Source organism: Saccostrea echinata, unplaced genomic scaffold, assembly GCF_033153115.1.
Source record: "Saccostrea echinata isolate AGI-Se365-2 ecotype Australia unplaced genomic scaffold, CSIRO_AGI_Sech_v1 ptg000016l, whole genome shotgun sequence".
NCBI classification, from domain to species: domain Eukaryota; kingdom Metazoa; phylum Mollusca; class Bivalvia; order Ostreida; family Ostreidae; genus Saccostrea; species Saccostrea echinata.
The window spans coordinates 27,214,833-27,232,017 of NW_026889765.1; the positions used below are offsets into that span (position 1 = coordinate 27,214,833).

Genomic DNA, 17,185 nt, shown 5'->3' on the forward strand with positions numbered 1-17,185 from the left:
AATCTAGTCACATATTTTACGAATTTTATTTGCAAATTGACTAGAAGAAATTGATTAAAATTATTTGACTGTCAAAAATTATTTTACAAGCTATCAGTCATCAAAAATTTACGTTTTCTATACTTATTTATACTGAGTAACGTGTTATACCTTATGCCAAACCCGACTGAATAATGATCCCGACCGAAAAATGAACCGAACCGAAAATTTGAGATTTTGCACCGTGTATCAAACCGAGAAAAAATACCGCGGTGCATCGATACCGCGGTGAACCGTTTCACTCCTAGTGTCCGTCTGCTAAAAAGGTTATACATTAGGCCATAATAAATATATTCCTAGATTCTCATCCCTGCCTGCCCTGATTTTTTACCCCCGCCTCAATTTTTTTTTTTATTTCTGTTTTATTTTGTCTTGATTCTGATTGGGATCGGTATTCAACTACCATTCAATTTTCGTTTTAAATTGCGCGAATGTTGGCATGATTTTGACAGCTGACAAGATCATGACGATGGTAATTGCTGTAATATATATATATGTATTAAACAAGGATCATTGGTTGTGAAAGATCGGTGATGATGTGTATTAAGAGATACGCATATATTTAAATGGACCTCTACTGTGACTTTTATTCGGGCATTATAGATAAATCTGCACCGATTGATCATGTCAACAAACAATCTGCACAATGGAAAAAATAAAAAATATAAAATAAAATCCGCCCGCCCGCCTCGATGTTTCAAAAAATTTTGATGAGAATGTAGGAATTTTTTTTAATTATGGCCTTATTGAAGTACAGTAATATGTTCCGGTGCAAAAGTTACAGCAAAGATTAAAGTTTTTCAAAGTCAAACTTTGAGGTCTAGGTCATGAGGTAACTAGAAATATGTCCATAGGACATGCATGCCCTGCCAAAGGTATATTAGTAATGCAACATGAATATTTGTATTAGTGTATGAAATTTGATGAGAATATCTTGAATAGTTTCTCTAAAAATGGAAATTGAAATCTAAAAAAGTTGGATATAGATGATAAATTCTCACCAAATTATGTTTAAGTGCATAAGCTTAAATAAATATATCTTAAATGGTTTCTTTTAAACTAAGCAATATGCAAATTTAAGAAAAAAAAGAGGTCAAGGTCATGGGAAAGTTCAAGGTCAAATGTTTTTGATGCAGTTGAATAGTTTTCACAAATATGTATCAGCATGTTAAGTTTGATAAAAATATTTTGAGTGGTTTATTTAAAACTGAGCTAAACACAGAAGTTAAGGTCAGGGAAAGGTCAAGGTCAAAAAATGTAGTTGAAAAGCTTATATCAGTATGCATTATATATTAGCATATGAAGTTGGATAAAGTTTGATAAAAATATTATGACTGATTTCTTTAAAACCGAGTTAAACTCAAATAGAAAAGTGAGGTCAAGGTTAAATGAAATGTCAAGGTCAAAAATATTTAAACAATTGAAAAGCTTACATCAGTATGTATCAGCATATGAAGTTTGACACTAATTTAAGAAAGGTGAGGTCAAAGGTCAAGGTCAAAATATGTTGATGCAGTTGAATAGCTCTCATCAATATGTATCAGCATAATGAAGTATCACAACACTATCCTAAATGGTTTCTTTAAAACTGAGCTAAACACTAATTTAAGAGAAGTGAGGTCAAAGGAAAGGTCAAGGTCAAAAAATGTTGATGCAGTTAAAAAGCTCTCATCAGTTTGCATCAGCATATGAAGTTTGATTAAAATATCTTGAATGGTTTCTTGAAAAACTGAGCTAAACACTAACTAAAGAAAAGGAGGTCAAGGTCAAAAGAAAGGTCAAGGTCAAAAAATGTTGATGCAGTTGAATAGCTCTCATCAGTATGTATCAACATATGAAGTTTGATTACACTATCTTGAATGGTATCTTTAAAAACTGAGCTAAACGCTAATTTAAGAAAAGTGAGGTCAAGGTCAAAAGAAAGGACAAGGTCAAAAAATGTTGATGCAGTTGCATAGCTCTCATCAATATCTATCAGCATATGAAGTTTGATAAAAATATCTTGGATAGTTTCTTTGAAACAGAGCTTTGAACCGAGCTAAATGCAAAGTGCGACGGAAGGACAGATGGAAGGGTGGAAGGACAGAAGGATGGAAGGACAGACATGACAAACACTATATGCCCCGGCCATACTCATGGCAGGGCATAAAAATCTTAGTATCTTTGGAAAGGATATTGTTTCAGGTAATGCAAAGGTGAAAAAAAAATGAAGGTCCTGTCTCATCTGGTGCAGTGAATGCCAAAGGAATCCAACCATCAGACCTAGCTGGCAGATTATTTCTTTCATAAGCAAACCATACCACATGTCCAACAAAGGTTTAAACTTTTATCTTCAATCTTGGTCTTTTCAGCTCTTTCATGCATGCTAAAAATAGCTTTCAACGCTTAAATACGACATGGAACATCATCATGTATGTCAATTCAACATAGTAAATAGGGGTGGGACGATACACAGATCTTGCGATACGATACGTATCTCGATACATATAACACGATACGATACGTATCTCGATATTATGATAAATTATAAAACTATTTGAAAAACTTAGTACATGTATTTGTTTTCATTTTTTTTCTTGACACTAAATCAACAAATTATTCTATATCAAATCATACGTGATTTGAAATTAATACTTGAAGTTCATCAGTGTCATTGACTAAATATTTACAAAAACAATATTACTTGTATGTATTGCCAAATGTCTATAAACAAGTTGTTTACAAATAGTTGTGTAGTCCATCAAGAACACTAAAAATTCATTAAAAAAACATCAAATGTACATTATTATTAATTGCTGAAAGTCTGTAACCAAGTTGAGTTTACAAAAATAATTAATTTGCAATTTGTTTCAAAATTTTAAATTCTTGAAATTAGAGAATCAATGCTTTGTTATGAGCTGTTAGTGCCAGATGGACTAACAATTAATCTGTTAATAATATCAACTGTTGGGGAACCGATACTTTCTGTATATCACACGCTTTAGCGGCTTTACATACGGAACTTTTCTTGTCCCATCTTCCAAGGATGCTTAAAAGTGAAAATGTTTTACCCCTTATCTACGACTTATTAGTTCTAAAGCGTATAGTCAATATCAATATCTCTTCGCTTCGTACAAGCCGCCATTTTCCAAGGACAACTACTTTCATTTTCAATTTTTTGATAGGTCGTTCGTGTATCGTTTCGTACCGATATTTTAATGCATGTATCGTAAACCGTATCTTAGCAGAAAATATCGGTATGTATCGGTATATCGTCCCACCCCTAATAGTAAATGAATGAATTTTTATCTAAATTCACGGGGAAATGACAAGATGCAAATAAATTCTGAAATATCTCCACTGTGATCACTTTTACTGCCTAGTAATGGCAGTGAACGCAAACATTTTTTTTTTTTTTACAAAAACAGGGATACAGCAAACTTTTCTGGTCAGAAAGAAAATAGTTTGGTCAGAAAGAAAATAGTTTGGTCTTATGATGCCTACTAAACAATAGTTCCGAATGTCCCAAGTAGGCAAAAAAAGGTTTGTCACAAGTAATGCTCATGTGAAATATGGAAGCCCCATCTCTAGGGCTGCTACAGGTATGGCCAAGGTTAAAACTTTTTAAAAGTAGGTCAAACTTCAACGTCATGAGGTCAAATATCACAGTTCATTTTGAAAGGTCTTGTCACAGGTAATGCCTTTGCAAAATATGAATGCCCTTTCTTCTCCAATTCAAAATTTATGATCAAGGTTAAATTTTTTTGTGACTGACAGACAAACGAGACTGAATGTCCCCATACTTTCATGACAGAGGGGGACCAAAAGGATGTCCTAATTTCTTTCTGTCAGCAATCATTTTCACCCATGTTTGGCCATTGGCATTTGCAAGTCTTAAATATGTAAGTACATGTGCTACTAGAAATCTATTCAAGATGAAAGGATATCACAAATTTTCTTTCATTCTCTAGTTTATAAAAATACACTACATGTATGTAAACAGCTGGGTTTTTGTTAAGAAGGGAGGGGATAAATTCATAAAATCAAACATGGATTTGTACCAAATTTCAGTACATGTATGGTATACATGTATGATAATGATATAATGATACTAGGTAAAATGAGAGCTTATATGGTCCCCGAACTAATGAAATTACAATTAAAAAAAAATTCCAACATTTTTATTTTTTGTAAATATCAGCCCTGTACCCTGCACCTGAAAAGTTACTAGTTTCAGGCATGCACACTGACAGAAATTTAACAGTGTCTGAAGGCTGAATGAACCTTGGTGTGAAGTAATATCCGAAAATTGTGGACCCACCAAAGCTCCACAATTACGAGTCGTTTGTGGGAACAAATATATCTTAATCACAGCCTCAGCCTCAGATTCTTTCACTTTGTAGTCGCGAAGGTCCTGGATGTGACAGTCTATCCTGTACTTAATTAAGTTAATCTCATAAACATTAAAGAATGTAAACAATTTTAGAGTACGTGACATTTCTGCCTTTAGTTAAATGACATTAATAAGTTAATGACTCTATAATGTCTTCTTTTTCACTGAAACCGCTATGAAATATAGTGCCACCAATTATTAAACAAATATTAAGAGCATACAAGTCATTCCAGTGTATAGGGATTCTAATATCCCACTACATTTAATATAAACCCTTAAATTTCTGTTGATATGGCACGTGGCCCAAAAATCATTGTACTATATATGTGGCCTCTCAACAAATGAAATCACCCATTCAACATCCCAGATTTATATTCTATATCAGACTTACCTTTCCGTGTCTTCTTTGGTTGGACTAGAGATGTTCCCCACGGCTTCGGCGACAGCAGACTCAGTCAGGATGGGGGTCAGGGAGGGGTTTCCAAGCTCTTCCTGCTCCAACAGGCCTTTTGGGTCTTGTGATGGCTTGTCTGATATGTTTTCATTTACAACTTGATCTGTGTTGGTTTGACTAGCTGACAAATTAAGCATTAAATTATTGGGTATATTTAAATTTTCTTTTGCACTTTTGTCAAGATATTCCCCTGGGGAATTAATGTTACTCGTCTGGGCTACATTTGGAACACTGTAGCTATCCTTAGTAGGATTCAGAGAGGGCGTCTGTATGTTCGTTGGGGGTTGTCTCCCTTGTTCAACGGTCTTTGAAAGTGACTGAGTATATTCTAAATCACTGTTATTTGAAGAGACACTAATGCTGTTAGGAAGTGAGCTTATCACAGGTGCATTTGAAATATGCAGTTGTTGTGAGCCAACACCTAGTGGTCCATTTGGCAAAGCCTGTACTGACACAGTCTGCTGCTGACCTTGACTCTGACAGCCAACGACACTTTGACTGACACTGACAGTAGGTTGACCCGGAGTAAAAGCGGGGGCCCCAGAATTCATGGCATTGATATAGGACTGAATTGTTGCCTGATCACCCATCGGCGGCGGAACACGATACAAAAGTTTGGGCATCTGATTCAAGTTTGGGTTGGAGGGAGGCGGGTGCATTCCATAGGAAGCAGCAAGGTTTATTGAAGATTGTGGCATCTGTGTTCCATCACTCCAAACTAACTGACCAGTCTGTGTCATGTGAACATTTACAGGGTTTTGGTTCATAACAAGTGCTGATGCTTGATTCAATTCATTTAATTGATCATTCACTTGATTTAACGTATTTGCGATAAGTAGAGGATTTTTTGAAGGTTCATCTTGACCATAATCATAGTGCACAGAACTACAGGCACTGGAATTGCCTGAATTTACTTTGTCTTTCTCTTTAGTACTAACTTTTGTGTCACTGGCATCTGCCATTGCTGGTGTGTCTAAAGAATCTCTGCAGGTCCATCGGCCTCTTCGGAATGGTTCCTTTGTTTCCACTTTTACAACTTTAAACCTTGTAACAGTGTGTTGATCACCCTTATCTTTCACCTCTTTACCTGCCTCAGCTTCCACATCTGTTGTAAAAGTGTTATCCTCCAGGGGGCTTTGGTCCCCCACATCTTCATATTTTGAACCATCCAAAATCTCAGAACTCGCATCCTCCGTGTGACTTTCAACCGTCTCATCCAAATCCTCTAATGAATCACCATCCAGCTCCCCAATCTGGGCCTCACTGCTGCCACCTCGATTCTTCGTGACGCTGGTGATCTTGAATGTCTTCTTTTTGTGTACTCCTTCGGCACCATGTTTATTTGCTCCTACCACAACTTTAGAATCGTTCTCATCTCGACTATTTTCTTCATTAACAGGAGAATTCGTATGGTTATCCACTGTCACGGCCATTTTATCAGAATTCGATGCCATTTTTTAAACTTCAAACCCGTGCGAAAAACACTTCTCTCTCGTTAAATAGAGGGTCCCATGAGAGACACAGTCTCTGATATAATTTTCCCATTATTGAAGTTTTCAATTAATGTATTTACATGTTACACATGGAATTCCTCGGTTGTTTTCACATAAAACAAGTTGTATTGTATGTCTACACCTCACCTTCTTCAACGACGGCGGACATGAGCAGCTACGAATGATGGGAAGTGACGTCACGCAAGACAACTTAACCCAGAAATATTTATTCTTGACCTCATTTGACACTACATGCAATATGTACACACACGTATTAAAGAAAATAATTATTTTCATTGTTTTATTTTTTTTTTTTTTTACAAAATAGAATAAATTATTTTTTGTATCTTTTTTCTTGGGGGGGGGGGGGGGGGCTAGCTATTGCTTTTGAAAAGAAATAATGAAATAATGGCACTTCTTAGAGTACGGACACAATATTCATTTTAAACCACTTTAAATCCAAATTATTTATTAACTTTTGCAATATGGACAGAGATTTTATTTTATATAAAGGAAAGTTTTTCATGCAAATTTAAATCCGTTTTGTTTTAAGTTCAAATTTTTATCAGGAAAATTGTCGTGGGTTTCTGCAATCTGTAGTTACTAATTTACATAGCGGGTGGGGGGGGGGGGCAACGCACCCCCACCCCCCATATTCTAAAATAGATTATATATGTATAAATATACGGGAAACATTGTGATGATATCAAATGTTTTTACCACAATACATGGAAATAAATATATATTTTATAAAATACAAGATTGGATACTCTTACAATTTCTATTTTCTACTAATAATGACCTTGTTTAGCATTACGTGATTATACTTGATTTCAAGCAACTGAATCTTACTAACTCCCTCAGTGATATACTTTATAACTGTTTTATTCTACCCATACAAATTTAGAAGCAGGGATTAGATCACTTGACTAATGCACGGCAAAAGAGGGATTAATCCATTCAAAGCAATTTTTAGATAATAAATATTTAGTTAAAGTACATCATTGAGGGAGTTAGCCAGATGCCAGTTCCCCAAGGACAGAAACTATTTCCCAAGGCGAAACCGCGAGAAATAGTCCTGTTCGAGGGAATCTGGAATCATGCTAACACCCTCAATGATCTACTTCTTAATTGCTTTTAGTTTATTACCGAAACTTTCGAAGAATTAGCTCACTTGACAAACGCACGGCAAAACAGGGATAAGTCAATCTACAGCGACTTCAAGGGAATTATAAGCATCCAAAGATCTTATTTTATATATGGAAAAATCTTTTTTGAAAAATATTTAAATTATTTAAAATACATTTCCTTTGTTTTCGTTTTGTTTCCCTTAAAGTTTGTTTGTTAGTTTATTCGTTTTGCTTGTTTTTTGGGGGTGGGGGTGGGTGGGGTGTGATTTGTTGTTTTTCGCTGTTTGTTTTCTATATGTTGTTATTGTTTTTTCTTTCTTTCTTTTTTTTTTGGTTCTGTTTGGTTTGGTTTTTTTAATTTTTTTTTTTTTTTTGGGGGGGGGGGGGGAGGGGGGAGGGGTGTTGTGTTTCCGTCTGGGTTTTATATGAAAGCACCCTTTTTCACTCAGAATATGTGATTTGGTATGACATAGGAATTTCCCTGAAATATAAAAGATTGCTAAATATTTATGCAAAAAGCTACATGTTCATGTAGCAATTGGTAATTGATAATTGGAAAACTAATTGAATTGAATTGTAGCATATACGAGAAGCTAAGCCAGCTGTTGTTTGTTAAGTTACGAATAAAATTGTCAAATATCAAAAGATTAAGTTGCTAAATCAATATATGAATAAATATAACTGTAGGATTTGAAATATATACACTGTATACCAAAGTTCTACCCCAATCGACCCCCCCCCCCTTATGATGCTAGAATTATATTTCAAGCCTGAATTAAGTACCCATGAATCATCACCTGCAGGCACTTCTTTCTACAATAAATCAAAGTTCACACCTATATAGCATTTTATTACACTGAATATATTATTATTGGGGGTAAATTTTATTACAGAAACAATGAAGTCTGTGTGTGAAATGTGCTAAATGAAAAAGTGACTTATTTCATTAGAAGCAGTTAAGTCCGTATCAACGATTTTAAGGGGCGAGCTTTCAAAAATCACAAACAAGCAAACAAAATTCGAAAATCCTATAAAGGGGGAGGGGGGGGGGGGTATTGGGCTTTCTCTAACTTCCTTTCATTTTTTCAGATGCTGGAATTTGGGTTTGTTTGACCGTTCAGCAACAAAAAGGGGGGGGGGGTAGCATTTTTATTTAAAAGTTTAACCGAAAAAAATATACATATCAAAAAAGCTAAATAATATTTAAAAACAAAATTAAAAAAACAGGGAAAACCAGTTGAAAACTAACCAAACTCAAAAATCCTGGACTGATCAGGGATTGCGCCGGGGGGGGGGGGTTAATTACTGCTACAGCAGTGTTATATATACGAGTTCCTCTTTAAACTATATTAAACGTTATATTAGTTCGTTAATATATGCTCTCAATGATTTACAGGTTTTTGCATATTTTTTTTTTGTTGCAAAATCATGAATGGGTAACAATTTTTGAAGTTAGCCTGTAGTTTACCTTTGACCTAATTACCGAATTCCTGTGTGAAGGTCAAGGGGTGTCGGAAATCCTCTGGATTTAGTAATACGGATGGAGACAGACAAAAAACATGGCTGAAAGAAACGACCCTAACTACTTTCGGTTTGCACATATTGGTTGGGTGATTCCAATATCTGCTGGTCTTACAGTATTAACAGTAAGCAATGCCACAATTACTTCATCTTTGGGGGGAAACACATTTTTACCCCCATCTTGCTGTTCTGTCTAGATTCTGGATGACTTGGACAGGTAATTTTTGATGGGGGCGTTCCATTCACACTAAATCAAATACAGAATATTATGTGGGTTTTTTTTTTTTTTTGTTTGTATTTTATGGTGTTATGCTTAAACCATACTGGTGTGCATTCAAACTGAATAATGCGCTTTTGGCATGTTTAATTATTATGAATTCTACTACGGTTATTGCCGAGATCAAAGAAATGCCGCGGACATTATTCTCCAATAAATCACGAACGTCATCAAAAAATTATCAGATCAGAAACACATGTCAAATCTGTACAGTTGAAATAAATATTTCACTGTATAATCTAATACTTATTTAGACCACATCGATGTGTTGTCTTCCGCAGTCTAAACGTGTGTATTGCCTGAAACAGCTGATAAATATCCATTTTTATAGCCAAATGGGGCTGTTCTACGGACCTCCCCACAACATTTACACTCCCGTGATTTTACTGATAAATCAATGAAAAAGACAACTGATTTTGTTATTTTTCATTCATAAAAATTAATCAATCTATGTTACAAGCAAATTTATAAATAATTAAAGGATATTTTTAATCCAACAAAAGTTAAAATCGTCTGCATTTTATGCAATCGATTGACCCTCTGGTGTTAAATGGAACAGCGGAATTGCGACATGGTGACCTAATTCGTTTCTCTTTAGAGAAAACGATCAACTGTATTTTAGAGCCGTTAGTAGAATAGAAATAAAGTCCTTGTTGTTGTGAATGATGCAGGATAACCTCCTCGGTCTCGAAATGTTGTCTGAAATATAAAAGCCTCGGCTAACGCCTCGGCTTTTATATTTCAGACAACATTTCTCGACCTCGGAGGTTATCCTGCAACATTCACGATAACGTGGACTTTATTTCTTAAATAAACACACCTTTGTATATATTTAATAGTCAATTAATGATTATAATTACAGTATAATTTTCTTCAGCTCATACTTAACTTTAGGGAAAATGCTTCGGTATAACCCTAGTTCATACAGTTTAACACTGCATCTGTACATGCGTTTCATAGATACATGTATGAATAATCTTAAACATGCACATTCTCAGTCATTTTCTAAAAAATGAAGTTTTAGAGAATCGGTGTACATGAACATGTATGTAAGTAACCCTGTTTTGGTAAATAAATCATGGGGGAAAATCTGCTTATAAAGTAAATATTTTTATTGCCAGTTAAGTCCTCTCCCCAGTCCTTTTGTAAAACAGGGTTCAACATTAACATTAGTCCTTTAGTCTCAGACTAGTACATTTTCATTCGGACTAATAAAATATGTGGCTAATTGGTCTGAACGAACTAATAATTTCAGGAAAATAAAATGAATTAGTTACCAATGTTGGATTCTTGACAACTTTTACAGGGAAATCCCGCATGTATTTTTAGCTTTCTAGATTCTTGGCGGGTAGTTAGCTAATTCCGAGTCAATTCACTGATTAATTTTAGGACTGATTGATATGAAGTTAAACATTTAATAAGCGATCACAATTAAGTACCGGGTATGACACATAAAAGAAAGATGTCGAACATATTGGGTGTAATGTATAGAGAAAAAAGAACAGGATCGAGAATTAATACGATCGTACTTCGATCCAGATCGAGAGATTTCAAGAATCTGTGGAATAAATCACTTCACATAAATGCTTTATTTAAAAAAAGGTATGTAATTACATTGTAATATTTATTTTTAAATTAATTGTTACAAAACATTCATTTTCCTTTTCTTTTGACGGACTCATATAATCGCGTGTGGACTAGTAAAAGTAAAGAAGCACTAGTCCGGTCGGATTAATGCCTAAAAATATTAGTGTCGAACCCTATAAAATATTTTTTTCCCTCTCATATGGATGCAGATAGGGAACAGATATACATTGTAGTTTTCTTCCTAAACACATTTGGCAACCAAAAGACAACTACCAGGCCTTGTTAAATTTTACCAACTTCATTGTCCAGGAATAGGGGGAGTGGTTATGTTCACCAAATTATTTTCAAAACTTCAGTTCTCTTGCAAAAATTTATACTCCGTAAATGAAAAAAAGAAGAAAAAGCTGTTTATAAGCTTATCAAGTGAGACTTTTAATTCTTAATTTTAGTGGGCTTATTATGACCCTGAAGGAATTCCATGGATTTTTGGACCACTAGGACAGCTGGGTACTTACCTGGGGAAGAACTACCCCACTGTTATCAAGAATATGTAAGTACACAGTAATGTAAAGCAGTCACCAATTCAATGGCTCTACAGGCTCGCTGTAGCTTAACTTGTACAATCTAATATGTAAAAATTACCCCACTTTTATCAAGAAAAGGTAATCTCTTGTATAATCAATAAAAAAAATTACCCCACTGTTATCAAAAGTATGCAAGTACAATCAATGCAAATATCATCCCACTGATGAGTACAATTAATGTATATACAGTGGAGTCGTGGTATCTCAAACACCGATATCACGAATACCATGGATATGTCTAAGTAATTTGGAAGTCCCAACTACTTCTTTAAGAATTTTTACCCTTGATATCTCGAATCCTCAGATATCTCAAAGTTTTTTCTCGGTCCCATCAAGTTTGAGATAACGAGGTTTGACTGTAAACCCCCCCCCCACCTGTTATCAGAATATGTAACTATGTAACTAAGGAAAATTCCTATTAACTGTAATTAATGTATGATAATGAAAAACTTTTATTCTTCATGAAATATTTGTAGTGTAGCACAATCCCAATTATTTAATGTACTTATATTATTGCCTACATTGCTTGTTTTTTTCAGTGGAAAGGCTGTCCAAAGTTAATTCTATGTTTAGCATCATCCATGCCCATAGGTTTTGGATAAATTGACACTTTGAAAATACAAACAAATCAATATTTTTAGCTCATCTGAACTGAGAGCTCAAGTGAGCTTTTCTTAGCATCCATTGTTTGGCCGTCCATCTGTAAACTTTTCAACTTCTAAGAACCACTGGGACAATTTTAACCAAAGTTGGTACAAAGCATCCCTGGGTAAAGGAGATTCTAAAGTATTAAAATAAAGGACCAAGCCCCTTTCCAAGGGGGAGATAATCAAGAAAAGGCAAAATAGAGTGGGGTCATTGAAAAATCTTCTTATCAAGAACCACTGGGAAAAAAATGAAACTTATGTGGAAGCTTTCTGAGGTAGTGTAGATTCTAAATTGTTCAAATCATAGCCTCCGGGGATAGGGTGGGACCACAATTAGGCATCAAAGTTTTAATTGAAATATATAGGAAAAATCTTCTTCTCAAGAACCACTGGGCCAGAAAAGCTAAACCTTGAGTAGTGTAGATTGTAAATTGTTCAGATCATGGCCCCCAAGAGTAGGATGGGCCCACAATAGGATATCAAAGTTTTACATCTAAATATAAAAAAAAAAATCTAAAAATCTTCTCAGGAACCACTGGACCAGAAAAGCTGATGTAAAAGCTTTTTTTGGGATAGTGTAGATTGCAAATTCTTTTAATTGTGTCCCCTGGGGGTAGGGTGGGGCCACAATAGGGATTATTTAGGGGAAAAAACCTTTAAAACTGCTTTTCTCAAGAAAAGCAAAGCCATGCTGAATCATCTTTATGTGGAAGCATCCCTGGTAGTGTAGATTCATTTTTGTTAAAATCACAACCACAAGAGGTGGTCAAAAATACATAGGAATCATATATATATATTGGGAAATGTTCAATGCAGAATAGCAGGGCCAAAGTGACTCAGGTGAGTGTTTTGGCCCATGGGCATCTTGTATCAAATGTTTTGTTCCAGTTTTCTTTCACTTTTAGCAACTAAAGATAGATTTTTACAAATAAACACCATTTATGCCCTGTATGAGGTATATTTGGGATGAGTCTATCATTTAAACTGACTTACTGACAGATTTACTAAAAATGATTATTGAAAAATAAGCCTGCATTATGCACAAATGTACACATTATTTTGATCCATGTAAAATAGTTAATACTCATTTGTTTGAAATTTTTGTTTGTTTATTTTTTTATCCCTTCCTCATAGGTTTTGAAGTTTTAAAGTGAATGTGAATTTTAAATGTAGAATCAATGTAGAGCCTAACCCGAGAGATGAAATCAATTCAAACACTTTTTTTCAGAAATCATGACTATGTTTATGTTGTTACCAAGCTATGGTAATGAGAGAGAGAGAGAGAGAGAGGGAGAGAGAGAGAGAGAGAGAGAGAGAGAGAATGTTTCATATGTTTGAATAAAAGAAAATGAAACTTTGAGGGCTTAAATAAGTTCATACATGTATTTAATTTTACATTTGTAAGATCTTTCTGAAAGTTGACTTATTTTCTACAGGTTCTATGTGACATTTGCCATACATGTGGGAGAGGCAGTGTATTCTGTAAAGGTCTGCAGGTATGTGGAACTAGGAGGGCAGGTATAATGCAGTTACTAATTTCTTTTTACATCATCATACTGCAAGAAATTGAGACAGCAATAGTTCAATCATGTGACTGGCTCATGGAATACTTAGCAAGAGTTATCTAACTTTGCAGAGAATGAACGTACACATGTATTTAAAAGGGAAACTGAATGCGTGAGTTTTCAGAATTTCTCATGCATGTTTGTGTGCAAGATGATAAGTTAAACACAGCTATTATACAGTATATAAAATATATGTATTTTAAATAATATCAATATAATGTTTATATATTTTGTTTGCAACATTTAAGTACATTTTTGAATGCATTGCTATGTACATGTACACATTTTCTTTTCAGGAATAAAAACCTCAGTTCTTCTGCAACCATGAAATGGTGCTTCCAGACATTTCTGTTTGGTTTTGCGTCCCTTTTGCGACTTAAAAATGCCAGAAAGGTCAAGGTCAGCTGATGAAGGTCAAAGTCCATTGAATGCTTAATTTATGACAACACCTCAAATTAATTGCTCAGGCTACAAATCTTGAAATGAAAATATGGAAACATGTGTGATTCACTGTGATCTTTTATAATATATCTGTGATGAACAATCTATACATTGTGTAAATGTGTATAATTTTGCAGCACACTCTATACAGTTTGTTCTATTGCAATGGGACATAAAAGAACGTGAAAAATGAGTGAAAAAAATGGACGATAACAATCTTTATTTGAAAGAAATCTTCACATCTAGGCAAAAGTTGTAATAATATATGTCTGATATACATCACAAGAGTCTATACATGTACCATAGAGTATCTGCAGAAGAATTTGATTTTAGTTGATTGAAATATTACACTAAAGGCACTGAGTAGGCAACAATGTTTACAGACTTGAGTTTACTGTATTCATTAATAGATAAAAATTTTATTTTTATGAATATAAATTGATTGATAAATAGTCAATCTTCATTATCTCTCTCTCAAAGAGACTGAAAAAAAAACCTTTTGAGATATCTGGCGACCGAGGATTCGAGATATCGAATTAAAATACATATTAAAGGGAAAGTGGTCGGGACTACCAACTCACTTTAACATCTCTATGGTATTTGAAATACATGTACCAATGTTTGAGACATTGAAGTTCCACAGTATTTTCTGGGCAACATTTTAGCACTTTGTATTCTGTAAACTTATTCATGCACTAACAAGCACATGTAAGAAGGTACTGAAGGTGGTATGGTATCTTTTGTAATGGTGGTAGTGTCATTGACACACTACTATGGGATCAGTTTCCATTAAAATACATCACATGAAGTAGTTATTTCCCTTTAGCAATGCAGTGGTGGAGGAGTTGACCACAGCAATCTGTTCAGGTTTAAACATTCACTTTGTTTATTTTTCATTTCATCAGCTTAATATATGACATTTATCATTACTGTTAGTCTTTGTATGCAAAATGTTGTTACATGGAATTATGTGGGTAAAATACAAGCAAAGGGGCAGACTACTGAAACCCACATATAGCCATGCTAATCAGAAAGTACACAATGTGAAAAGAATAAATGTTTACACAGGAGAATACAGAGCATTTCATGATTTGACCCACTAAATTTGGTAAAATTTAATGTAATACAGTGTAGCTAGATATTGGAAAATGTTTGCAAAGTGTAGAACTTCAATGATATGGATGGTGGAGGGGAAATCTGATGTTTAAGTAGAACATGCATATAGCTTTTCTGGTTTGTACGGTTTGAGCTGGGGAGTCATATGGTAAATAATAAGGATGTTGCTAATTAAAGAATATATAAAAATGGAGAGAAGTATCTTTACATCCTTCACCTAATTTTTTCCAAAATTTTGATACTTTTCTATAAACATTCAAATTGATAAAATTTCAATGGTAAGTATGAAAATTCAACATGCCGCACCCAAATCTGCTTTGTTATTTTTAGGAAAACAATCCTCCCTTTTTAAATTTCTTTTTGAATTTTAAAAATTCTGAATCAGTAAAACAACAATAAATAAGATTCAAGTTTCTTTAATATGCCCAACTTGACAGTATGTAACGACCACATATAATGATATACCGGTAGATAGATGTTCTAATATACTATATACATGTACCGGTAGTCCGGTACATGTACTTTAATTGAGAGACATCACTAATTAAGATGCATTTAGTAGACTTTTCAAATAGCCATTATACTGCTGCCATAGGCATATATCTAACGTTTTTTCTTATGGATTTTTTTCCTGTGTTTATAAAGAGCACTGGAGTCGCAGTACCGATTTCCACACAGCTCACATATAAACTTCCGCTCTCCCGTGTGAGATGTGAGATGTCTCAGTAAATGAGATTGACAAGTCCACGACTTCCCACATAATTCACAATCCCAGGATTTCTTACCAACACATAACTTCCCATTCTTGTGAACATTCTTCAAATGATTGGTCATGTTGGAGTGTCGACTGAATTTCTTGTTGCAGATCTTGCAGCTGTAAGGCTGATCACCCGTGTGAACGGTCCGATGCTGCGATAATTGAGCTGGAGATTTAAAAACTTTATCACAAAGGTCACAACTGTGAGGTTTTTCACCCGAATGAATTCTGGAATGATTGGTCAGTTTGTACCGTCGTGCAAATGACTTTCCGCAAATGTCACATTTGTGAGGTTTTTCCTCCAAATGTGTGATCATATGTCTCTTCATACTACAGTACTGAATAAAACCTTGTCCACAAACTGGACAAATATGATCCCTTTCCCCTAAATGTATCCTCATGTGAGTTTCTAATACTTGTTTGAGGGGGTAACTTTTGTGGCAGACACCACACGTGTATGGCTTGTCCTTGGTGTGTACTGTAAGGTGCTTTTTTAATGCGTGGGATTGTCGGAAGCCCTGCTCACAGTAATCACATTTATAAGGTAGCTCGCCTGTATGAATCAGCATGTGACTTGATAAATGGGATTTCTGTTTGAAAGCTTTGTTACATACTTCACATATGTAGGGTCTCTCACATTTTCTTCCACATTGTTCACTTATCTTTATTGTAATGGTAGTTTTATTTACATCCTCATCACAAAGTCCTTCCTTCTCATTAATTTCATAATCTACCTCATAAAGTTCATGATCCACCTCACGTATTTCATCATCCTTCAGCTTGATGTTGGTAATTGAGTGACTCTGATTTTCAGTACCTCCATCAACTTGAATATATTTGTCAATCATTTCATGACCATTGTCCTCTCTAAACTTTTCTTGCCCATTTATCTTTGTGCTGACATCCATCTCCACTTCATAATCCTTAATTCTGAAATATATAATAATTATAAATATTTCTGTGACATTTAATTAAACTATACATACTGTGTGAGATGAATGCATGCTTTTACATGGAGTCCTTGTTTAGTTTTATATAAATTCGAAATATATTTATGATTAGGAAATACAATGTAAATTGCTTCAGGGCTTAGGGCCCACATCAATGTGTCAGGGTCTATAATAAAACTTGAAAAGGCCAAAATGGGGGGAAACACTTTTTCTTAAAATAACATCAAAGAGACGCAGCTTTTGTGTATTAAC

The 17,185-nt window shown here is 34.6% G+C and overlaps 3 protein-coding genes across 3 annotated transcripts in view; 1 reads left to right on the forward strand and 2 right to left on the reverse strand.

Moving 5' to 3' along the window:
* LOC133188611 (TSC22 domain family protein 1-like) overlaps window positions 1-6,540 on the reverse strand; it is a 42,304-nt gene extending 35,764 nt beyond the window's left edge. The window contains exon 1 of the mRNA XM_061324104.1: window positions 4,803-6,540. Within this exon, the coding sequence (XP_061180088.1) occupies window positions 4,803-6,319 (1,517 nt within the window). The 5' untranslated portion in view covers window positions 6,320-6,540. The remainder of the gene's footprint in view (window positions 1-4,802) is intronic.
* Window positions 6,541-9,040: 2,500 nt separating this feature from the next.
* Window positions 9,041-14,562, forward strand: LOC133189073 (transmembrane protein 254-like). The gene is made up of 4 exons (XM_061324508.1): window positions 9,041-9,134; window positions 11,323-11,423; window positions 13,541-13,600; window positions 13,966-14,562. Exons 1-4 carry the CDS (start codon window positions 9,048-9,050, stop codon window positions 14,075-14,077), a joined length of 360 nt encoding a protein of 119 aa, XP_061180492.1. The 5' UTR covers window positions 9,041-9,047; the 3' UTR covers window positions 14,078-14,562.
* Window positions 14,563-15,829: 1,267 nt separating this feature from the next.
* LOC133188267 (zinc finger protein 239-like) lies at window positions 15,830-16,891 on the reverse strand. Its single transcript, XM_061323639.1, has one exon. It carries the CDS (start codon window positions 16,889-16,891, stop codon window positions 15,830-15,832), a length of 1,062 nt encoding a protein of 353 aa, XP_061179623.1.
* Window positions 16,892-17,185: the final 294 nt, after the last annotated feature.

Coding starts and splice junctions, on each gene's coding strand:
- LOC133189073 (XM_061324508.1), top strand. CDS start 9,048: ATGGCTGAAAGAAACGACCCTAACTACTTTCGGTTTGCACATATTGGT. Junction 9,135..11,322: donor CTGGTCTTACAGTATTAACA/GTAAGCAATGCC, acceptor TCTTAATTTTAG/TGGGCTTATTATGACCCTGA. Junction 11,424..13,540: donor CCCACTGTTATCAAGAATAT/GTAAGTACACAG, acceptor TATTTTCTACAG/GTTCTATGTGACATTTGCCA.
- LOC133188267 (XM_061323639.1), bottom strand. CDS start 16,891: ATGGATGTCAGCACAAAGATAAATGGGCAAGAAAAGTTTAGAGAGGAC.